General features: G+C 41.1%; 2 protein-coding genes across 9 annotated transcripts in view; one reads left to right on the forward strand and one right to left on the reverse strand.

Moving 5' to 3' along the window:
* The window catches only part of NSD1 (nuclear receptor binding SET domain protein 1), a 209858-nt gene that overhangs the window by 51258 nt on the left and 133695 nt on the right, over nt 1-24905 (forward strand). For all 8 annotated transcript variants that reach the window (XM_053566376.1, XM_053566378.1, XM_053566381.1 and 5 more), the window contains one exon: nt 13628-13763. In XM_053566376.1, the coding sequence (XP_053422351.1) occupies nt 13628-13763 (136 nt within the window). The remainder of the gene's footprint in view (nt 1-13627; nt 13764-24905) is intronic.
* LOC128568653 (ubiquitin-conjugating enzyme E2 D3) lies at nt 10365-11881 on the reverse strand. The gene has a single exon (XM_053566400.1). The coding sequence runs from the start codon at nt 11652-11654 to the stop codon at nt 11211-11213; it is 444 nt and encodes a 147-aa protein (XP_053422375.1). The 5' UTR covers nt 11655-11881; the 3' UTR covers nt 10365-11210.

Below are 24905 nucleotides of genomic sequence, written 5' to 3' on the forward strand. Positions count from 1 at the left end.
CTACAGGCACTTGCCACATGGCCAGGCTATTTTTAGAGTCACGGTCTTTCTGGCTCAGGCTTGTCTCAAGCTCAGGCAATCTACCTGCCTCGCCCTCCCAAAGTGCTAGAATTTCTGGTGTGAGCCACCATGTCCAGCCTTGTAGAGTTTTTTTAATCATGAAAGAGTGTTGCTGATCTTTGTCAGACTCTTTTCTTTCTTTTTTTTTTTTTGAGACAGAGCCTCAAACTGTCACCCTGGGTAGAGTGCTGTGACATCACAGCTCACAGCAACCTCCAACTCCTGGGCTTAAGCGAGTCTCCTGCCTCTGCCTCCCAAGTAGCTGGGACTACAGGCGTCTGCCACAACGCCCGGCTATTTTTTGGTTGCAGCCATCATTGTTGTTTGGCGGGCCCTGGGCTGGATTTGAACCTGCCAGCTCAGGTGTATGTGGCTGGTGCCTTAGCCGCTTGAGCCACAGGCGCCGAGCCTCTTTTTTTTTTTTTAGTGTACAATTCAGTAGTTGTTGTTTTTTATTTTTTAATCATTAAGTCTTTTGTACATAGATCATAAATACATTTATGCCAATTTCAGTGTGTTGATTATTTGTACAAATTGGAGTGTTTATATCATACTAATCAATATAGCTTTCACCTCATTTACCCAATTATAGCATTAGGACATTTGTGCTCTACACATGATAGATCCAACTTGTACTTGCATTGTGCTCCATAGTTGTGGCCCCCCTACTATCCCTCCCACCCCTTCCCCATCCCTCTCCCTCCCCTTCCCTCCTTCATCTTAGGCTAAAATTGTGTTTCATTTTTCATATGCAAGTGTGAGTTATTATAAATTGGTTTCACAGTAGTGCTGAGTACATTGGATACTTTTTCCCCCCATTCCTGAGATACTTTACTTAAGAAGAATATTTTCCGGCTCCATCCATGTAAACATAAAAGAGGTAAAGTCTCTATTATTTATTTTTTTACTGCTGCATAGTATTCCATGGCATACATATACCACAGTTTATTAATACATTCATGGGTCGATGGGCACTTGGGCTTCACATTTTTTGTTCTTTAGTGAGATGAATCATTTGTTTTTTTCCCTTTCATTCTGTTAAAATGGTATATTATGTTGATTACCTTTCAGATGATGAACACTAACATTGCCTAACTGGGATAAATCATTCCTACTTGATCTTGATATATAATCCTTTTCATATGTTGTTGCTATGTTCTGTTTGCTATTATTTCATTGAGATTAATTGCATTTATATTCATAATGGATATTGGTCTGTTTCTTTTTGGTGATATTTTTGGTTCTTGTATCAAGGCAATACTGGCCTCATAGAATCAGCTGGAAGTGAAGTGTTCTCTCTTCTGTTTTTGAAAGTATTCTTAAGAGTTAGTATTAATTCTTGCCCAGGAGTTGGAGGTTGCTGTGGGCTGTGTGATGCTGTGGCACTCTACCGAGGGCGATAAACTGAGACTGTCTCTTTAAAAAAAAAAAAAAAAAAATTAAGAGTTAGTATTAATTCTTTTTTTTTTTTTTTTTTTTGAGACAGAGCCTCAAGCTGTCACCCTAGGTAGAGTGCCATGGCATCACAGCTCACAGCAACCTCCAACTCCTGGGCTCAAGTGATTCTTCTGCCTCAGCCTCCCAAGTAGCTGGGACAACAGGCGCCTGCCACAACGCCCGGCTATTTTATGGTTGCAACCGTCATTGTTGTTTGGCGGCCCCGGGCTGGATTCGAACCTGCCAGCTCAGGTATATGTGGCTGGCGCCTTAGCTGTTTGAGCTACAGGCGCCGAGCCAATTCTTAAACAGCACAATTCACCAGTGAAGCACTCTGAATCTGGCCTTTTCTTTGGTAGAAAGATTTTTGATTATTGATTTAATAGTCTCTTTGCTTCAACTGTCTATTCAGATTTTGATTCTTTTTGATTCAGTTTTGATAATTTTGATTCCATTTTGGAATTTTTCTGTTTCATTTAGATTATTTATCCATTTTGTTGATAGGCAGTTGTTACAGGATTGCTCCCCTCTCCCTTTTTCCTGGGTTGGAGTCTTACTCTGTTATCCAGGCTAGAGTGAGTTTCCTGGTGTCAGGCCTAGCTCACAGCAACCTCAGGCTCCTGTGCTCAAGCAATCCTCCTACCTCAGTCTCTCCATTAACTGGGACTATAGGTGCCCACCACAACATCCAGCTAATTTTTCTCTTTTTAGTAGAGACAGGTTTCGCTCTTGCTCAGGCTGGTCTTCTGGTCTCACTCCTTTGCTTAAGGGATTCTCTTACCTCTGTCTTCCAGAGTGCTAGGATTATAGGCGTGAACCACCATGCTTGGCTGATAGGAATCCCTTTTAATCATTTTTATTTCTTTTTTTTTTCTTGTAGAGACAGAGTCTCACTTTATGGCCCTCGGTAGAGTGCTGTGGCCTCACACAGCTCACAGCAACCTCCAGCTCCTGGGCTTAAGTGATTCTCTTGCCTCAGCCTCCCGAGTAGCGGGGACTACAGGCGCCCGCCACAACGCCCGGCTATTTTTTGGTTGCAGTTTGGCCGGGGCCGGGTTTGAACCCGCCACCCTCGGTATATGGGGCTGGCGCTTTACTGACTGAGCCACAGGCACCACCCTAATCATTTTTATTCCTATAATATTTATCTTACCTGCCTTTTTTCTTTTGTTTCTTTCATTTTGTTTTGTTTAAGAAGTGGTCTTATGGCTCAGCGCTTGTAGCTCAAGCAGCTAGGGTGCCAGCCACATACACTGGAGCTGGCGGATTCAAGCCCAGCCTGGGTCTGCCAAACAATGACAACTACAACCAAAAAAAAAAAAAAAATACACTTGGTGTTGTGGTGGGTGCCTGTAGTCCCAGCTGCTTGGGAGGCTGAGGGAAGAGCATTGCTTAAGCCCAAGAGTTTGAGGTTGCTGTGAACTGTGACATTACAGCACTCTACCAAGGCACATAGTGAGACTGTCTCAAAGAAAAAGTAGTGGCCTTACTGTAATTGCCTCCCTCGGTCCTAAATTCCTGAGTTCAAGTGTTCCTCCTACTGTGGCTGGAAGTATAGGTGCATATCACTGCACCCTGGTGGATCTTTCATTGTTGATTTTAGTAATGTGCATTTTCTCTTTTCTCTTTTTTTTTTTTTAATTTTTTTATTAAATCATAACTGTATACAATGATATGATTATGGGGCATCATACACTCACTTCATAAACCATTTGACACATTTTTCTCACAGTGGTTAACATAGCCTCTCTTTTCTCTTAAAGTTTTTTAATTTCATCGATCTTTTCAGAAATTCAACTTTTTAAAAAAAATTTTTTTTTTTACTGTTTATTCTCTTAATTTCCCTTCTAATCATTGTTTAGTTTCTTTTTTTTTCTTTTTTTTTTGTAGAGACAGAGTCTCACTTTATGGCCCTCTGTAGAGTGCTGTGGCCTCACACAGCTCACAGCAACCTCCAACTCCTGGGCTTAAGCAATTCTCTTGCCTCAGCCTCCCGAGCAGCTGGGACTACAGGCGCCCGCCACAACGCCCAGCTATTTTTTGGTTGCAGTTTGACCCGGGCCGGGCCTGAACCCGCCACCCTCGGTATATGGGGCCGGCGCCTTACCGACTGAGCCACAGGCGCCCCCCCATTGTTTAGTTTCTTAACTAGGAAAGGTCAAAAGGTTTTGTGATTTCTTTTTTTTTCCTGTCACTTAAAAAAATTTTTCAGACTAATATGAGGGTATAATTAGGTTACAATGTTTGCATTTGTTAGGTAAAGTCTCTGTTGTACTTGTGTCCTTGACCCAGGAGGTATGCCATATACCCTTACATTATGCCCATTAGGTGATAGCTCCTCAATCCCCCTCCCCCTCTGAGATTTTCTTTTTTTTTTTGTAGAGACAGAGTCTCACTTTATGGCCCTCGGTAGAGTGCCGTGGCCTCACACAGCTCACAGCAACCTCCAACTCCTGGGCTTAAGCGATTCTCTTGCCTCAGCCTCCCGAGTGGCTGGAACTACAGGTGCCTGCCACAACGCCCAGCTATTTTTTGGTTGCACTTTGGCCGGGGCTGGGTTTGAACCCGCCACCCTCGGTATATGGGGCCGGCGCCCTACCGACTGAGCCACAGGTGCCGGCCTTGAGATTTTCTTAAATGTTCATATCTACAGTACTACTTTTGCTACATCCTGAAAGTTTTGGTATGTATTATGTTCCTATTTATTTGTAGTATTTTCTAATTCTCCTTGTGATTTCTTCTTTAATATATTGATGATTTAAGTGTGTGTTTTAATATTTTGAATTTCTTTCTCTTTGATTAATACTTTTATTCCATTGTGGTTAGAGAACATACTGTGTATAATTTAAGTCCTTTTAAATTTTATTGATTGATTGTTGAGACAGAATCTCACTCAGTCACCTTGAGTAGGGTGCTGTAGGGTTGAGCTATTAGCAACCTCAAACTTAAGGGCTTAAGTGATCCTCTTGTTTCAGCCTCCTGAGTAGCTGGGACAACAAATGCCCACCACATTCCCTGGCTAGTTTTTATTTTTTTTTTTGAGACAGAGCCTCAAGCTGTCACCCTGGGTAGAGTGCCGTGGTCCGTGGTATTACAGCTCACAGCAACCTCCAACTCCTGGTCTCAAGCAATTCTCCTGTCTCCACCTTCCAAGTAGCTGGGACTACAGGCACTCGCTACAATGCCTAGCTATATTTGGGTTGCAGCCATCATCATTGCTTTTTTTATTTTTTGAGACAGAGTCTCCCAGAGTGCTGGATTACAGGCGTGAGCCCCTGCGCCCAGTCTTTTTAAATTTACTTAAAACTCGTTTTATCACCTAATATAGACAAACCTCTGTGACTTGACTGGCCAAGGGACTGTGTCAGACTGGTCAACATACAGAGGTGGTTGACATACTGAACTCGGCCTATTGTACTGGTATGTACATGTGGTGCATGGCTAGTCTATAAAAATTATGTCAAATTAGGGGGCAGCCCCTGTGGCTCAGTCGGTAAGGCACCGGCCCCATATACCGAGGGTGGCGGGTTCAAACCCGGCCTCGGCTGAACTGCAACCAAAAAATAGCCGGGTGCTGTGGCGGGCGCCTGTAGTCCCAGCTACTCGGGAGGCTGAGGCAAGAGAATCGCTTAAGCCCAGGAGTTGGAGATTGCTGTGAGCTGTGTGAGGCCACGGCACTCTACCAAGGGCCATAAAGTGAGACTCTGTCTCTACAAAAAAAAAAAAAAAAAAAATTATGTCAAATTAAAGAGGTGGACAATGAAGTGAGGTGGTCAGCTATGGAGGTTTTACTGCACATAGTATGTCCTTGAAAATGTTGTGTGTGCACTTGAAGCCTGTAGTCTGCCATTAGGTAGAATGTTCTGTAGACTTCCATTATGTCCAGTCAGTTTTTAGTGCTATTCAAGTCTTTTTTTTCTTTATTGATTTAGTTTTGTCCATTACTGAGTTTATGTTTTGATGTCTCTATTGTCTTTCTCGCTTCAACAGTTTTTGCTTCATTAGTAAAATATAGAGAAATTCATAGCTAGACCCATTAACATGCATGTGTTTATAATTATTATACCTTGTTTTTTGTTTTTGTTTTTAAGACAAGTCTCACTGTGTTGCTCTTGGTGTAGAGTACTGTGACATCACAGCTCACAGCAACCTCAAACTTTTTTTTTTTTTTGTAGAGACAGAGTTTCACTTTATGCCCCTAGGTAGAGTGCCATGGCATCACACAGCTCACAGCAACCTCCAACTCCTGGGCTTTAAGCGATTCTCTTGCCTCAGCCTCCCGAGTAGCTGGGACTACAGGCGCCCGCCACAACGCCGGCTATTTTTTGGTTGCAGTTTGGCCGGGGCCGGGTTTTAACCCGCCACCCTCGGTATATGGGGCTGGCGCCTTACTGACTGAGCCACAGGTGCCGCCCGCAACCTCAAACTCTTGATTCTCTTGCCTCAGGCTCCCAAGTATCTGGCACTACAGGCGCCTGCCACAATGCCTGGCTAGTTGTCATTGTTGTTTAGCACGCCTGGACAAGTTTCAAACCCGGCAGCCCCAGTGTATGTGGCTGGCGCCTTAACCACTGAGCTACGGGTGCCACCGAGCCTGTTATACCTTGTTGAATTGACACTTTTGTCATTATAAAATATCCTCTCTAATAAAATTTTTACCGTTACGTTTGTTTGCTATTAAAACAGAAACTATATCTTTTCCCTTTTTGTTGCTGCCCACGTGATTTCTGTCTTAGTCCGATTGTGCTGCTATAACAAAATGCCTTAGACGGAGCAGTTTGTAAGGAGCAGAAATGTGTTTATTAGAGTTCTGGAATCTGGGGTATGAAAGATTAAGGCACTGGCATGGTGTCCATAGGGGCCATTGTTGCTTCCAAGATGGTGCCTTGTTGCTTTGTCACTACAAGGAGGAAGGAACAGCTAAAGATTTTTTTTTGGTGGAGATAGGATCTCTCTGTGTTGATCAGGTTGGTCTTTTGGCCTCAAGCCGTCTTCTTGCCTTGGACTTTCAAAGTGGTGGGATTATAGGTGCAAGCTACCATGCCTGGCAGAAAGTTATTTTAAAGGAGATATTTGCACTATTATAAGTTTTTTCTTTTTTAATATTTAGTTCAGCTGTAATATTTGGATGTGCCTGGGAGGAGATTAATATCCAAGGATTATCTAACTCTGTGGTAACATTTAATTAACATTACAGTAGAAAGCAATTTAAGTTTTATTTCCTATTTCTGGGAACATACTTTAACCCCTTAGTAAAGTGCAATATAGATCTGGTTTGAGTAAAATAGAGATAATGTTATTTTGTAATGTTTCGAGGATTAAATACGATAATAATATGTATTAGTTTTCTGGGGCTGCTGTTACATATTACTGTAGACTGGATAGATTAAACAGCAGAAATTTATTGTCTCTCAGTTCTGGAGCCTAGAAGTCTGAGAACAAGTTGTTTAGCAGGCTTGGTTCCTTCTAAGGCCCCTGAGTATGAATCTGTCACATGCCTCACTTCTAGTGTCTGACCTCAGGCATTCCTTGGGTCGTAGGCCATGTCTTCACATCCTCTTCCCTCTATGTATCCTTGCCTTTGTTTTTTTTTTTTTTATAAGGACACAATTGCATTGGATCAGGGCACACCCAAATGACCACAGGTTTATCACTTGCAACAACCCTATTTTCAGATAAGGTTACATTCAGTTACTAAGGAGTATATCTTTTGGGTGTGTTGAGGGGTGGGGCACACAAACACAGTTTAACTCAATACTGCATATAAAAATCTTAACACAGTATATTATTTCCAACAGGACATACAAAGATAATGTATTGGAAAAAGCTATTCTGTCTCCAGAATGGAAAAACAAACCCCAAATAATGCTCTGTAATAACTGGGAAGTACATTATGGGTACATAAGGCACAAAGAGATACAAAGGACATTGGAAACCAAGAAGATTAGAGAGAGTGAGGGATAAAAACTGTGTGTAGAGCATGGTGAATTATATTTTGGTGATGGCTACACTAAAAACTCCAACTTAAATGTATCCACGTAACAAAGACATTTGTACCCCTGTAATACTTGGAAATAACAAAAATAAAAAGAAAACTTATCCTGCCAATCTAAGCTCATTTGCTACTTCTTCACTCATGTATTTTCTGGTATTTATCCCCAAATACTTGGAATCAGGAGTTACTTATTTTTGTGTTTCTTTTTGAACTTTGTATGGAAGTATTTATTAAATCTTTTTTTTTTTTTTTTTGAGACTAAGTCTCACTTTGTTGCCCTTGGTAGAGTGTTGTGGTGTCATAGCTCATAGCAACCTCAAACTCTTGGGCTCAAGTGATTCTCTTGCCTCATCCTCCAGAGTAGCTGGGACTACAGATGCACACCACAACACCCGCTATGTTTTAGAGATGGAGTTTTGCTCTTGCTCAGTCTGGTCCTCAACCTGTGAGCTCAGGCAATCTACTGCCTCCGCCTCCCAGAGTGCTGAGATTACAGGTGTGAGTCCCCTTGCCTGGCTGTAGTTATTAATTTTTTTGTGCAGTTGAATTTGAGGTTTAAAAGAGATCTCTTGGGTAATCTCTTTTTTGCAAGGTAAAAATTTTAAGCTGGTCTTAAGAATCTGTTAAAGCTGGGCGGCGCCTGTGGCTCAAGGAGTAGGGTGCCAGTCCCATATGCCGGAGATGGCGGGTTCAAACCTAGCCCTGGCCAAAAACCAAAAAAAAAAAGAAAAAAAAGAATCTGTTAAAGCCTTTTCTTATTTCCTCTGTTTTCATGTTTAGAGGCTTTTCTTTAGTCTGGAGTTCTTGCCAGTGTTTGAGTTTATGTAATAAAGCCGATTAAAGCTGGACTTGGTGCCTCAGGCCTCCAGTTACTTGAGAGGCTGAGGCAGGAGCATCCCTTGAGCCCAGGACTTTGAGACCAGCCTGGGCAACATAATAAGACTTAGTCTGTCTGTCTGTCTCTGTTGTTCAAGAGTCAGTTAGATTTAGACATTATTGTCCATGATTAATAATATTAACAACATGTATTTATATAGACATTTTCCCACTAGGTTTGCATATGTTTTATTTTGTCATCATGATGAATCTACCAAGATAGTAGGAAAAAAAAATTTTAGTTTTGTGAATATCTTCACCCATGCTATCATCAGTTTAATGGAACTATTTGTTTCTCAATGGCTTTGTTCTTTTTAAAATCATTACGGCTTCAGCATGTTTCTAAATGCATCCTATGTGTATGTGTAATGCATTTTCAGTATCACATGACTTCATCTGCACTTAGCATATCTTATAGAGCTGTCATTCTTTTTAAATAGGTTTCTTGGTGGATGTTAACTTTTGTTATAAATAATTGTTTTGAATATCTTTTTCTAGAGTTATTTTGCATATTTGATTTTTTTTTTTTGAGTTAAAATAGTGGGAGTCGATAAATATTGGTTGTGAATGTTCACAGTAAAGCAGATGTTAACTTCCTAATTTTATGACATAAAACTGGGGGTACATTAAGTGACTTGTTTTAAGGTGATCCAATTAGTAATGGAGACAGAGTAGAACTACTTTGTCTGGTTGTGATTTTGATGATTTTCTTTTCCTGGGGACAATCATGTTCTTTCTTTTCTGTCTATTGCATGTATGTGTTTTATGGCTGTATTTCTGATAATGCAGTGTAATCCTTTTGTTGTAGCTACAAGGGCAGAAGACAGCAATACTGACTTTTCTTAGATCAATTATTGTTGAATTTGTCATAAGGAATACAGTAATCATGATGTTTTATTATTTCTGATTAATAGGGTAGTGGGTAACAGTTTGGGCTCTGCAACTGCCTAAGTTTGAAACCTGGTTCTGATTAAAACAGGGGTAATAATATACTAGAATATATTCAAGAATCCTCTTAGCACATAGCAAACATCAAATAAATGTTAGTTTTTGTATTTAAAGTCATTTAGTACTTGAATAAATAAGCATGTTCTATAGTTTGCCAAGTACATTTAAATAATCAAAAATTAAATTATATCAAATTGATGTGAACCTACTCAGATTATAGTTTTCAATACAGACAAATAAAAAATTTGTTTTCTCCATCAAATCTAGCTGTATTAGTTTTAAAGTTTCGCAGTTAACTAGCTTTGAAATCGTATTCTTTCTGATAGCTCACAGACTCACAACAGTTAAAAATGCCTTCTTAGGGCATTTCAAAAGAAAACAATCTGTCAGCACTTTGGGAGGTTGAGGCAGGAGGATTGTTTGAGGTCAGGAGTTTGAGACTAGCCTGGGCAAATTAGCAAGACCATGTATCTACAGAAAAATTAAAAAATTACCTGGTGTGATGGTGCATGCCTATAGTCTTAGCTGTTTGGGAGCCTGAGGTAAGGAGGATTGTTTGAGCCCAGAAGTTCAAGGCTGCAGTGAGCTATGATCATGGCACTCCAACCTGGGTGACAGAGCAAGGCCTTGTTTCTAAAAATAAAATAAAATACTTGGGGAAGCGCCTGTGGCTCAAAGGAGTAGGGCGCCGGCCCCATATGCCAGAGGTGGTGGGTTCAAACTCAGCCTCAGCCAAAAACTGTAAAAAATAAAATAAAATACAGGGCGGTGCCTGTGGCTCAGTGAGTAGGGCGCCAGCCCCATATGCCAAGGGTGGCGGGTTCAAACCCAGCCCCGGCCAAACTGCAACAACAACAACAACAAAAATAAATAAATAAATAAAATAAAATACAAATAAATATACGTAGGGAGGCGATAAGAAAATAATATGTAGTTCCTGTATCATTTCCATTAATATATTAAGTAGGTCTACATACATGAAGAACTAATCATAATATTTTCAATGAGAGTTAACTTTTATGAGGGTTTAGAAGTATTCTGTGGAATTTTCTTTTTTTTTTTTTTTTTTTTTTTGGTTTATGCAACTTTATTGAAGAAAAATAAATCAATTACTAGCAGAGCTATTAGTTGATCACTCATCCATTGACAACTTGCATCATTTATTCAGTGCTATATTAAACAGTGTATTGGAAGATAGATTAACTAATAGCTCCAAGCCTCCTAACAATTTAAATGAAAATTACAAAATGTTTGAGACCCTATTTTGGAATACAAAGGGTGTTTGACTTCCAATTTCCATTCTCTGTAGAACAAGAACAGGTCATTCCTTTATTGACATGCATAAAATACATCACATTTTCTGTTCTGCTGATGCTATAAATTCAATACCAATTCTCCAGCCACATCAGTTATGAGCATAAAGTATATCATGTAACCTCAAATCTCTAACAGTGGAAGGCTTAAACAAGAATGGATGCTGACTGAATAATGCTGCTTCCTTTGATGTGACAACTGAGCATCCATCTCCCTCCCCCTCAGGTGATTTCTTCAGCATGTTAGAGCAGTGAGGAATGGTTTTAGTCTCATAACCAAATTAGAGTGAAGACATTGGCCACATAATACACATGCTCCATTTTTAAAAAAATTCTGAGTCTTGGGCAACTGTTCTCTTGTAACTACTTTACAGTTTCTAAAAGCAGTTATTGTCCAAAGCTGGAAGAACTTAAGTCTTCTCTGATGAGCATGTGAATGAATGGAGGGAGGTAAACAAAAAATAAAATTAAAAAAGATGAGGTCTGATAGGGGAGCAGCCGGATAAGAAAAATCAAAAAAGGAACAGTAGTTTAAAGTTTATTCCAGCTATAATGCAGGTTATTCTGACTTTAAGGTAGCATCACATGGCATACTTCTGAGTCCATTCCCGAGATATTCTGTTGTACTTATCTCTGTCTGTTTTATAGATCCGTGCAATCTCTGGCACTAGGGGGTCATCTGGGTTTGGATCACATAACAGTGAACAAATGGATAAAAGAACTTTAGAAATAGTTAAAGCAGGAGACCATTGTGATCTTAGAATATCGAGACAAATGCTGCCATTACTGTTAATATTTGGATGATAAATTCTTGTTGTAAATGCAACCTTAGGTGGTTTGAAGGGGTAGTCTGTAGGAAAATGAATTGTCAAAAAGAATACACCACCTTGATATGGGCTGTCATTAGGTCCCATAATTGTGGCTTGCCAATGAAACATATCATCCCCAACTGGACCTGCAGAACATTGTGCTGGAGGGTCACGGGCCAAATCACTAAGTTCCTTATTAATCCGTTTCAGCGCCATAGTCTGTGCTTTTCGTCTGGCTCACTATCCCGGTGTGTGCTCAAAGGTCCGGCCAAAACTCTTGATTATCCGGGCGACGGGGAAGGATTGTCTTGTCTCACACCGGCTCTGCCAGACACAGGCGCAGAGGGGCCGGGGCCTCCCTCAAGCTGCGGCCTCGGCCTCCTCCCTGCGCGGCAGCTGGTGCCTCCCCGGCCCTACGGGGCTCACGCGCACGACACAGCCCATTCTGTGGAATTTTCATTGAGATTTAACTTACAACTGAAGTCTTAAAAGTTGAGTAGTAACTTACAAATCATTAAACTGAGCCCAGATCTTTGATATCTTTGAGCTGGGGCATTATTCATCACATAATTGAATTATTTCAATGAAATAATTATTCAATGTACTCTTTATTGAACACTTAATCTGTTCCAAGTGGATACTGTTTTAGGCATTAAGGAGAGAAGTGAGTCTGGCAGAGGAGCTCACCAAGCCTTTTTGAACACATGGTATTTAAATAAAATGATAGTATTTATTTTTCCCATTGGAGTAAGTGGAGGAAGTTGCTCTTAGTTCTAGTATCCTAGATAATTCTTTTGGACACTCAGAAATAATTGTCTTCCTCTCAAGGTGGGAGATTTGTACCATTTCTTGGGTATTAAAGGCATGGATGCTTATTTAGGTATGAGATATTGCTGGGTGTCCAGAATTCTAGGTCAGTTAGGCATATTGTTTTTGGAGAAAGGATGCAACCAGATCCTGTGCATTGGACAATTGCAAAGAACTCTGTATGAATGGTGTGTGCCTTGGAAGTACACCACTGTTCTGGATGCAGTTTTCCATGTTATATCTAGGAGAAAAATCCAGGTCAGTTCCACTAATACAACTAATAGAGTCTAGCCTATATATAGCTTTCAAGATTTTTTCTTTTCTTTTTCTTTCTTTCTTTGTTTTTTTTTTTGAGACAGAATCTCACTGTGTTGCCCTCGGTAAAGTACCAGGGCTTCACAGCTTACGGCAACCTCCAACTCTTGGGCTCAAGCGATTCTCTTGCCTTAGCCTCCCAAGTAGCTGGAACTACAAGCACCTGCCACAGCGCCCTGCTCTTTTTTTGTTGCAGTTGTCATTGTTGGTTAACTGGCCCTGGGGGGGTTCGAAGCCACCAACTTTGGTGTTTGTGGCTGGTGCCGTGACCACTGTGCTACCGGCACCGAGCCAGCTTTCAGGATTTTTTCATCATCGTTATTATTAATTAACCAATAGAAATAAATGTCTATGTTGGTTTGGGAAGAATGTACTGTAATACGTGAAGAAGGTTCTGTTGTCGTTTGACATTGTTAAAAATATTTATGGGCGTGGCCCCTGTAGCTCAGCAGTTAGGGTTCTAGCCACATAACACTGGACCTGGCAGGTTTGAATCCAGCCTCGCCTGCCAAACAACAATGACAACTACAAGCAAAAAACAGCCGGGTGTTGTGGTGGGTGCCCGTAGTCCCAGCTACTTGGGAGGCTAAAGCAAGAGAATCACTTGAGCCCGAGAGTTGGAGGTTGCTGTGAGCTGTGACACCACGGCACTCTACCCAGGGCCACATAGTGACACTCTGTCTCAAAAAAAAAAAAAAAAAAAAAAAATTATATATGTGTATCCTCCACCCCTTATGTTGTGATCCACAGGCTAAAGCAAACATTCTTCTTTGCAGTTACTTTCATTATTAGTTTTTAATTGTTCATAAAACAGTTTAATTTTATTATCTAAGTATGGATACACTAGTTTCTAAGTCCATTACAAATTGAGAACTAGTACTAGATAAAAGGCCGTTATTAACAATTAAGCCAAAATAATTTAGTTCTACTTACTTTGTAATTCTTATTATGTTGGAATGCTTTCATCCTGAGTTTTTTAGCCATTGCTTTCTTAGAAGGCTAAAGGTGATGCCTTTTTTCAAAAAGATTTTATTCTTATTGATGTCCCATGTTTTGTCTATCTAAAGTGTCAACCCAAGAAAAAGTCTACACCTCTGAAGTATGAAGTTGGAGATCTCATCTGGGCAAAATTCAAGAGACGCCCGTGGTGGCCCTGCAGGATTTGTTCTGATCCGTTGATTAACACACATTCAAAAATGAAAGGTAATACCTCTAGTAGATTATACATGATAAAATATAAGTTTGGAATTATAAACTTACAGTTGTCTTTAGTGTAACCCAGTTTTTGTTGTCTTTAGTAATAATCTACTTTTTGCTATGAGCATTTGTGAATGGATTGTTAACATATTTTATGTTTTTTGAGTTTTTGAGTTTGTTTTACTCTGCGATTTAAAAATTCTCAATTGATTTAGCTGTAGACACCAGGAAAGTGTCAGGTCATTTACCTGAAGTTTATATTTTCCAGGATTACTTTTTAGTATATTTACATGTTTATACATTAATGACCAGGTTTGTATCCTTTTTATAATTTATAAGCTGAAACAATTATAGGGCAGCATCTGTGGCTCAGTGAGTAGGGTGTTGGCCCCATATACCTAGGGCGGTGAGTTGAAACCTGGCCCTGGCCAAACTGCAAAAAAAAAAAAAAGTTGAAACAATTATAAACATTGCTTATAAGTCATTTTGAGTTTTACAAACTTAATTTTCAGTATTTCCTTTAATTACTATAATTTGTTTCTTATTTGGTTGTTGTATTTGAATATCAGTATCTTATCTTTAAATTGCTATAAAGAAGAAAATTGCTATAATTGCCTGAAATATGGTGTTGAGCTCTTTTTTTTACTGTTAAAATTGTTTGAGATTATGGCTCGGTGCCTGTGGCTCAAGCGGCTAAGGCGCCAGCCACATGCACCTGAGCTGGCAGGTTCGAATCCAGCCCGGGCCGCCAAACAACAATGATGGCTGCAACCAAAAAATAGCCGGGCATTGTGGCGGGCGCCTATAGTCCCAGCTATTTGGGAGGCGGAGACAGGAGACTCGCTTGAGCCCAGGAATTTGAGGTTGCTGTGAGCTGTGATCCACGGCACTGTACCCAGGGCAACAGCTTGAAGCTCTGTCTCAAAAAAAAAAAAAAAAAAAAAAATTTGTTTGAGATTTTATTATAATTTTAATAAATGTATTATAGTTTTTGAGTAGCACATTTATGAGATTCAAAATAAATATATAAATATCATAATCAACCTTTCTCCTTTGCTGTTGTTTGCCCTATTCTTTACCACTCCTTTCAATAGGTAAATAATTGTTTTAAGGTGTCTTTTCAGTTTCTTTATGTAAATCTTAAGATATACTGTATTTTCATCTCCTGCCCTTCCCTTTTATCATAAAAGAAGCATATGTATATGTATTTTGCACCTTGTCTTTTTTACTTCTTGGAGATGTTTTTCACATTTTTCTTTTTTTTTTGTAGAGACAGAGTCTCACTTTATGGCCCTCGGTAGAGTGCCGTGGCCTCACACAGCTCACAGCAACCTCCAACTCCTGGGCTTAAGCGATTCTCTTGCCTCAGCCTCCGGAGTAGCTGGGACTACAGGCGCCTGCCACAACGCCCGGCTATTTTTTTGGTTGCAGTTTGGCCGGGGCCGGGTTTGAACCCGCCACCCTTGGTATATGGGGCCGGCACCCTACCGACTGAGCCACAGGCGCTGCCCTCAGTTGACCTTTTGATGAATAATCCAGTATATTCTCCAGTGCTTTCTTTCTTTTTTTTTTTAATGGCTATATCTCTAAATACTGCCACAATGGGGAGTAAGTTAGTCTAGGGATTTTTTTTTTTGAGACAGAGCTTCAAGCTGTTGCCCTGGGTAGAGTGCTGTAGCATCACAGCTCACAGCAACCTCCAACTCCTGGGCTCAAGTGATTCTCCTACCTCCGCCTCACAAGTAGCTGGGACTATAGGCGCTCGCCACAACACCTGCCTATTTTTTGGTTTCAGCCGTCATTGTTGTTTGGCGGGCCCATGCTGAATTTGAATCCGCTAGCTCAGGTGTATGTGGCTGGTGCCTTAGCTGCTTGAGCCACAGGTGCCAAGCCTTTTCTCCAGTAGTTTCATTGAGAGTATTGATGCATAAAAATTTTTCAACAAAGATAACTCTGTTTATTTTGTCATTAACAACATGCATTTGTACCACAGAACCAATGTTATTGATGTTGTGTCTCCTTATAAATTATATTCTCAAAACTAGATGCTACAGCCCAACCTGGCAGACCATGTTTCATCATCTCCATAAATATCTAAATATCATAGATCAGCTTCTCAGCTTGGGATGCCATTTTAAGAGCCTCTTAAAAGCTCTCAGAGCCAGTCAATAAACTGCATAAACCCTGAAAGGTACCCCCTCCAAGACTTGTCCCAGTCACTCATTTGTTTATAGTTGTTTTTGGAATGGACTGCTAAAATGCTTACTCTTGAGTCAGTATTTTCACTACCAACAGCAGGGAGGGATCATGTAGGTTAAAAGGTATTTTTTGACCTCAGTCAGGTTTTGAGACCTTAGGAAAGTAATAGCACTTTGTCCATCCAAACTGAGAGAATCTGTATACAACAAACCCTTTAGAACAGCGGTTCTCAACCTGTGCGTCGTGTCCCCTTTGTAACAATGAAAAGGCATTCTGCATATCAGATATTTACATTATGATTCATAACAGTAGCAAAATTAGAGTTATGAAGTAGCAACGAAAATAATTTTATGGTTGGGGTCACCACAACATGAGGAACCATATTAAAGGTCGCGGCATTAGGAAGGTTGAGAACCACTGCTTTAGAAGGCAGTCATATTCATCCAGTTTATGCAGGTGGATGTTTCCAATTGTGTGAAAATCTTTTTCAAACTTATAATAAGCACCACCTCCTGTAGCATATAACACTGTTGGTAATGTTTTTGGTAATGTTGGTAATGTTGGCTGAAAGTCTGTAGGTAATGTTGGTAATGTTGGTCTGTTGGTAATGTTTGGCTGAAAGTCTGTAGGTCCTGGGTTGGAAGTCTGATATAGCTAATATTCCCTCTTTGGCCAAAAAATATTAAATCATTCAGCTTAAGGTGTACATTCTGAATGCCAGTGGATCCATATGCTGTATTAGATGTTAGATATTTCCAAGTACTTTTTAAGCACTCAACTTTTTGTTCTTCCCCTGGAATGATGTGGAGGTGGTAGGGCTGCCCTGAAGTGCTAGGGCATGGTGGCAATGCCTGGGGGCCCAAGGAGTGACTTCTCTTCCTAGGGAAGGGTGCTCCAGGAGTGAGCTAGCTAAAGGAGGCCACAGGCCAAGGCCACTTTGGGGCTCCACTGCTACTCTAAACAAAAGGCCTCAGTCCCTGAGCCACTGTGGCCTGAGCAGCTGCTGTGAGCATTCGCTACACCTGTTTTGAATACTGTATATCTAGGTGCTCTATGACCTTTATGAATTTCCTGTTTTGTTTTTTTTTTTTTTTTTTTTTTTTGAGACAGAGTCTCACTATGTTACCCTCGGTAGTGTGCTGTGGCGTCACAGCTCACAGCAACCTCAAACTCTTGTGCTTAAGTGATTCTCTTGCCTCAGCCTCCCAAGTAGCTGGGACTACAGGTATCTGGCCCATTGCCCAGCTATTTTTTTGTTTCAGTTGTCATTGTTGTTTAGCAGGCTGGCTGGGTTCAAACCACCAGCCTTGGTGCATGTGGCTGGCACCGTAACCACTCTGCTATGGGCGCCAAGCCTGAATTTCCTGTTTTAAAAACTATTACCTTACCTTTTGCAGCCTGTTTTTTTAAACTCTGCTAATACAAAATTATTTTCTGTCCTCCCTGTCCCTGGGTACTGCTGGTTCCTTCCTCATGATAGTGTTTTTTATGCATACTAATTGAGTCGATGTTATTTATTTTACAAATACTATGTATATTGTATAGATGGAGTACTCTGCTAGGTGCTGGGATCCAGTGGTGGGCAAAAAAACATCAGCCCTGCTTGTGGTCATGGGAAATTAGAGTCTAGGAGAAAGGTATCAGCAAATAATCAAGTAGGTAATTACTTAACGAGGAACAGTGTTCAAAGAAAAAGTTTTGTGTGCATTCAATGATAGAGCAGGGACACTTATCTTGGAGTTTTTTCATGGTAGTGTTCTAGGGCAGTTTCCCTAGTAAAGTTATCCTTGACCTGAGACTTATGAGGATGAATTAGGTGTTAACTGGGGAAAAGAGGAACCATTTCTCAGAACAGAAAATGTATGTATTCTTGCCATGAGAGGTCTACAACCCACAACATAATGGAGGGTGGCACAATGTGAAGCTAGAAAGTAGATATGCACCAAATCATTAGTACCTTGTGTATTTCATTACAAATTTTGTATTTTTTGCTAAGGGCAATGGGATATCATTAAAGGGTCAGGAGTAGGGGGTGCTGTCATTTGATCTGTACTTTCTTTTTGTTTTTTTGAGACAGTCTCACTATGTTGGCCTTGGTAGAGTGCCGTAGCATCAAAACTCACAGCAACCTCAGACTCTTGGGCTTAAGCGATTCTTTTGCCTCATCCTCCCAAGTAGCTGGGACTACAGGGTTGTGCCACAACACCCGGCTATTTTTTTTGTTATAAGTGTCATTGTTGTTTGACAGGCCCTGTGCTGGGTTCGAACCTGCCAGCCCTAGCAGCTGAGCTACAGGCACTGAGTTTGATCTGTACTTTTTGAAGTTCACTCTGGCTGCAGTGTGGATTAGAGGAGGACCAATAAATAAGAAGAGATTTTTAAAAAAATCATTGCAGTAGTTATGGTGTGATGGAAGATTCTGAATAGAAAATAAAGAATGATTTAGGAGGGCGGCGCCTGTGGCTCAGTGAGCAGGGCGCCGGCCCCATATGCCGAGGGTGGCGGGTTCAAACCCAGCCCCGGCCAAACTACAACAAAAAAATAGCCGGGCGTTGTGGCGGGCGCCTGTAGTCCCAGCTGCTCGGGAGGCTGAGGCAAGAGAATCCCGTAAGCCCAAGAGTTAGAGGTTGCTGTGAGCCGTGTGACGCCACGGCACTCTACCCGAGGGCGGTACAGTGAGACTCTGTCTCTACAAAAAAAAAAAAAAAAAGAATGATTTAGGAGATAATGTCTATCTGAATTAATAATGGATTGGATAATAGGGAGTGAGGATGAATGAATTCCTGCCATTTCTGGCTCCCACTTTTGTGTATGACAGGATGGTTTCCATGATACTAGCTTCTGATATCACTAGGTTTAGTAGTGTTGCCATTTACTGAAAGAACCCTGGAATAGCTATAACTCAGAAGTGCCATCTCCTTGTTTGTATTCATTGGCGCCATGGGAAAGGTATGGATGATGTGGCTTTGGGACAAAACATACCGTAAGACAGAAGGTGGTTTTGAGGAAGCCATCATTTGAGGTCTATGTGGAGGAGACTGAGCTTGCGAAAAGAGATGAATTGTACACAGAAGAGGAAAATCAGGAGAACGTGGTATCTGGTAACTAGAACACAGTAGTATCCATGCATGGTACATTCCGAGACCTTCAGTGAATGTCTGAAAGTGTGGATGGTATCAAACCCTATATGTATATGCATGTTATGTTTTTTCATATACATACATACCTATGATAAAGTTAAAAAAAATTTTTTTTAAATTTTCTGCCCAGTATGATCTGTAGGAATATAAAGGTTGGCTTATAAACTAGGCATAGTAAGAGATTAATAACAATTAACTTATAATAGAATTATAGTAATATAATGTAATAAAAGTCATTTGAATGTGGTCTCTATCTCAATAGCACATTGTACTGTCCTGCATATAACTGAAACTCTGGACAGTGAAACCATGAATGAGGGTGGGTACTACTACTCTATTTTAAGAAGGAAGTTGTGGGGTCGGCGCCTGTAGCACAGAAGCTAGGGTGCTGGCCACATATACCCTGGGCTGGCGGGTTCGAACCCGGCCTGGGGCTGCTCAACAACAATGACAACTACAATAAAAAAATAGCCAGGCGTTGTGGCTGGTGCCTGTAGTCCCATCTAGTTGGGAGGCTGAGGCAAGAGACTGGCTTAAGTCCAAGAGTCTCAGCTTTCTGTGAGCTGTGAGGCCACAGCACTCTACCGAGGGTGACATAGTGAAACTGTCTCAAAAAAAAAAAAAAAGGAAGAAGGAAGGTGTGGTCAGTTTGATTGAGTGTTGCCTAATGATCAAATAGTGTCCACCAGAGATAAGGAGGTGTGTAGATCACTGATAGATACATCTTTTTTTGGTGGTTCGATGGTGGCAGAAGTTTGATTGGACTGATGTGAAGAAATGGTGATAGACAGAGAAGCGAATATGCTGCAGCTAGAGAGGTAGATCTAGGGTCTAGAAGGATATTTTAAAAGGAGCAGTATGTAGTTATGAGAAGACTTCTGGAGGTAGGCTGAAATTGATGAGAGAAGTAATATAGGATCGGATAGGAGGAAGACAGGATCGGGATGGAATCATCTGTTAAGGGATAAAGGAGCGGGTTAGATGGGATTCATAACACAATCAGGATTTGGCCTCAGTGGGAGGAAGAGCACCCTTCTAGTGTTAACATTAGGGGCGGGTGTGGGTGACAGTAGGTTTGATGTGGGATACTTAAAACATCCTCTCTCCCCTGTTTCTCTGAGTCAAGAATGTGATCACATCACAGACTAAATGCTACTGCCAGCAGGAAGATAATAGAATTTATAAAAATTTTCTTTAGGCTCGGTGTCTGGGCTCAGCAGTTAGGTCATCAGCCATGTACACCAGAGCTGGTGGGTTTGAAGCTGACCTGGGCTTGCTAAACAAACAACAATAATAAAAACAAAATAGCTGGGCCTTATGAGGGGCACCTATAGTTCTAGCTACTTGGGAGGCTGAGGCAATGGGATTGTTTGAGCCCAAGAGTTTGAGGGCGACAAAGTGAGACTCTGTCTCAAAATAATTTTCTTCTTTTAATTCACGGGAGATTCCTCAAGGATAAATTTTTTTGGGGGGTGGTGTGGGGGTAGATAATGTCTTACTCTTTTGCCCTGGGTAGAAGTGCTATGGTATCACAGTTCACAGCAACCTCAAACTTGGGCTGAAGCAATCCCCTTGCCTCAGCCTCCTGAGTAGTTGGGACTACAGGTGCCTGTCACAACACCCAGCTATTTTTAGTAGAGAGAGAGTCTCGCCGGGCGTTGTGGCAGGCGCCTGTAGTCCCAGCTACTCGGGAGGCTGAGGCAAGAGAATCACTTAAGCCCAGGAGTTGGAGGTTGCTGTGAGCTGTGTGAGGCCACGGCACTCTACCGAGGGCCATAAAGTGAGACTCTGTCTCTACAAAAAAAATAAAAAGAGAGAGAGTCTCACTCTTGCTTAGGCTGGTCTGGAACTCCTGAGCTCAGGCAATCCACCCACCTTGGGTGCTGTGCCTAGCCTATCTTTCTTATTATAGTTGGACCTTTGGTTAGGAATTCACTATGTACATTATTATGTTAACAGTGTACATAGCTGAGCCATGTTCATGCAGATGGTACTTGACTATGATGGGCCTGTGTCCTGTTAAACCCATTCTAAGTCAAAAATACCCTTATTGGACCCATCATAAAGTTGAAAAATCATAACTTGGAGACCATTTGTAAGGCTTACTATTTTTTTTTTTTTTTTAGACAGAGTTTTAGTATGTCACCTCTTGGTAGAGTGCTCTGGCGTCACAGCTCACAGCAACCTCAAACTCTTGGGCTTAAGCAATTCTCTTGCCTCAGCCTTCCAAGTAGCTGGGACTATAGGTTCCCACCACAATACCCAGCTATTTTTTTGTTGCAGTTGTCATTGTTGTTTAGCTGGCCGGGGCCGGGTTTGAGCCACCCTGGGTCAGGTTCAAGCCCACCAGCCTGGGTGTATGTGGCCAGTGCCCTACCCACTGAACTCTGGGCACCGCTCTGTAATGCTTACTTTACCTTTGCTACCTTTTGGTTTTGAGATGTAATCTTAGTATGTTTGTATGTGTGTGTGTGGGAGAAAGAGTTTGAGAACGGGAAGATTTTTATTATTCTGTGTACTAATTAAAAGTGTTTAAAGGGCGGTGCCTGTGGCTCAGTGAGTAGGGTGCCAACCCCATATGCCAAGGGTAGAGGGTTCAAACCCCACCCTGGCCAAACTGCAACAACAAAAAAAAAAGTGTTTAAAAGTGTACTAGTTTTGGGCGGCGCCTGTGGCTCAAGGAGTAGGGCACCGGTCCTATAGGCCAGAGGTGGCCGGTTCAAACCCAGCCCCGGCCAAAAAAAAAAAGAAAGAAAAAAAGAAGTGTACTAGTTTTGTTTTATCTTTCACCTGATTCAATATATTGATGATTTTTCATTTTCATCATCTTTAGGAAATGTCACTCTTGAATTTTATGTACTCCTCTAGTCCATACTGGTTACTTTCTGTGCCTAGGGAACAATTATCATCTTTGAGGAATCCCTTCATTTCTGTCTTGTGTTCTTGTGTTAGATTCTGTCTTCTTCTTCTTCTTTTTTTTTTTTTTTAACAGAGTTGCCCTGGGTAGAGTGCTGTGGCATCATAGCTCACAGCAATCTACAAGTAGGGCTCAAGTGATCCTCTTACCTTGGGTTTTTTTTTCCCCCTACTTTTAGTAGAGACGGAGTATTGCTTTTGTTCAGGCTGGTCTTCAACTCATGAACCCAAACTATCCACTCGCCTCAGCCTCCCAGAGTGCTAGGATTACTGTCATGAGCCACTGCACCAGGCCAGATTCTCTGTCTCATTTGTTTTGGTTAATCACTTATTTCAAGGGTCTGAGCAAATTCTTCAATCATTTCCCGAGAAAGGGGGTATGGCAGGTCAATTTCCTGAGATCTTGCATTATCTGAACATATATTTATTTCTTTCCACATGTTTGATAAAGGGGGAGGAAGAGGCTGTGATGCCTAGTGGTTTGGAGTGCTGGAGGAAATTTACATACCCAAGCTACTCTACAGCTTTCTACTAATACTCTGTATTAAGTTGTTATCATAATACTTCATCTGCTTTGCAGCTTTCAAAAGGTAGCATATCTCCACAGCTACATAATTTGCTTTCAGCTGTCCTCTCTTGTTCTCTTTTTCATATGGGCTTATGTGTTTAAAATTTCTTTTCCATAATTTTAGTGTCAGTTAGGAAAAAGTGAATTTAGTTGTATTTATTTGGTTTTTCATCTGTACCTGAAAATGTTCTAACTTCATTTTGAACAGAGTTTTAATCAATCTTGTTTTAGACTTTTCTATACTTCTGCTTCCAGGATACCTGATGAAAAGCAATCTGAGGGTAAGTCAGGTTGTTTGTCATCATTCACACCCTTGGATTTAATTGTTACAATCATCTGTCTTTCAGGCTTTCCAAATTTTTATTATTTATTTTCCTATGCTTTGTTCTTTGTGCTTGTTTCTTTCAAAAAGTGCTTTTGGAGCTGGATTCAATACTGGACACCTGTAGTCCCAGCTATTCATGAGACTGAGGGTGGAGAGGATTGCTTAATTCCATGAGTTTGGGCAATACTGAATGCTAGTGTTTAGTCTATATGTTTTTTTACTTTCTATGATTTCCACTTTAACATTGTTTAATAACAGTTCTTTTTTTTTTTTTTGTGACAAAGTCTCAGCTGGTCACCCTTGGTAGAATGCTGTAGCTAAGACAATCCTCTCATCTCAGCCTCCCAAGTGCTAGGATTATAGGCATGAGCCACTGCTCCCAGCCTTAATAACAAGTTTGTTTTTTTTTTTTTGAGACAGAGCCTTAAGCTGTCGCCCTTGGTAGAGTGCTCTGGCATCACAGCTCCCAGCAACCTCCAACTCCTGGGCTCAAGCAATTCTCTTGCCTCAGCCTCCCAAGTAGCTGGGACTACAGGTGCCTACCACAACGTCCGCCTATTTTTTTGGTTGCAGCCATCATTGTTGTTTGGCCGTCCCAGGCTGGATTTGAACCCGCCAGCTCAGGTGTATGTGGCTGGCGCCTTAGCCACTTGAGCCACAGGCGCCGAGCCAATAACAAGTTGTTTTTTTTTTTTTTTTTTTGCAGTTTTTGGCCAGGGCTGGATTTGAACATGCCACCTGTGGCATATGTGGCTGGCGCCCTACTCCTTTGAGCCACAGGCACCGCCCAATAATAAGTTTTTTAATGGATTCATCTGGACTTGGTTTATTAGAGGAATGAATTAGTATAGCTATTTATAGGACTGAAACAGACATTTGAGTAAACTATTCTAAAAGCTTACCCTACATAGGATTCTTTATTTCCTGTGGCACCTGTAACCTACCTTTGATAACTGTGTTGGCACAAGTCACTGACTTTCTCTACTTCCTATATACCACTGTTTTTGAACTCAGTGAAATCTTGCACTCTCTTTTATTCCCCTAACATTGCTCTAAGCATAGGGTCATTTGTGATCTGGTAGTCCAGTGTATACTACTTTTTAATTTTCTGGATATTTGGTACAGGTAGATACTCCCTTTTTTTGTTTTTTTCCCCTTTATTGGATTCTCTTCTACCTTACCTTTAAATGACGGGAAGGAAAATTTTTAAACTGACCCTTTTTCTTTGTCTTAGCTCATACTGCCACAGTAAAGTTCCATGGGCTAGAGACTTAAGCAACAATGTTATTTTGCACAGTTCTGAGGCTGGAAGTATAAGTTTAGGGTGCCAGCTGATTTGATTCCCTAGTGAGTGCTCTTTTCCTGGCTTCTAGACCTTCTTGCTGTATCCTCACAGGAAGAGAGAGATTGAGACCTTCTGCCTGTGAGCACTCTGGTCCCTTTTCTTCTCATTGGGCGGGACCCACCTTTAAGAGCTCATCTAAACCTAATTAACCAAAAGGACCCACCTCTGAACACCTTAGGACTTCAGCATAATGAATTTTGTAAGACACAGAATAATGAAATTTATTTGGACCATAATAGTCGTCTTCTGTCCTTCTTGAAGGACAGCCTTTTTTTTTTTAGTCTCAGTCTGCCACCCTGGCTAGTGGCAGTGGCATGATTATAGCTCAATGCAACCTCTAATTCCTGAACTCAAGTGACCCTCCTGCCCCAGCCTCCAAAATACCTGGGACTACAGGCATATTCCACCACACCTGGTTAACTTTTTTCTATTGTTAGTAGAGACAATCTCACTTTTGCTCTAGCTAGTCTCGAACTTCTGGCCTTAAGTGATCCTCCTACCTCAGCCTCCCAGAGTTCTAGCATCACAGTTGTGACCACTGCTCCTGTTGGAAAAACAGAGTTTTTAACTCAGAGTTTTAAATTGCCATCAGTAAACTGAATTTATATCTATAATGCTAAGTGTTTTCCAAAGCGTGAGATCTATATGCCCAACT

Source organism: Nycticebus coucang, chromosome 17, assembly GCF_027406575.1.
Source record: "Nycticebus coucang isolate mNycCou1 chromosome 17, mNycCou1.pri, whole genome shotgun sequence".
In the NCBI taxonomy this organism is placed as follows: Eukaryota; Metazoa; Chordata; class Mammalia; order Primates; family Lorisidae; genus Nycticebus; species Nycticebus coucang.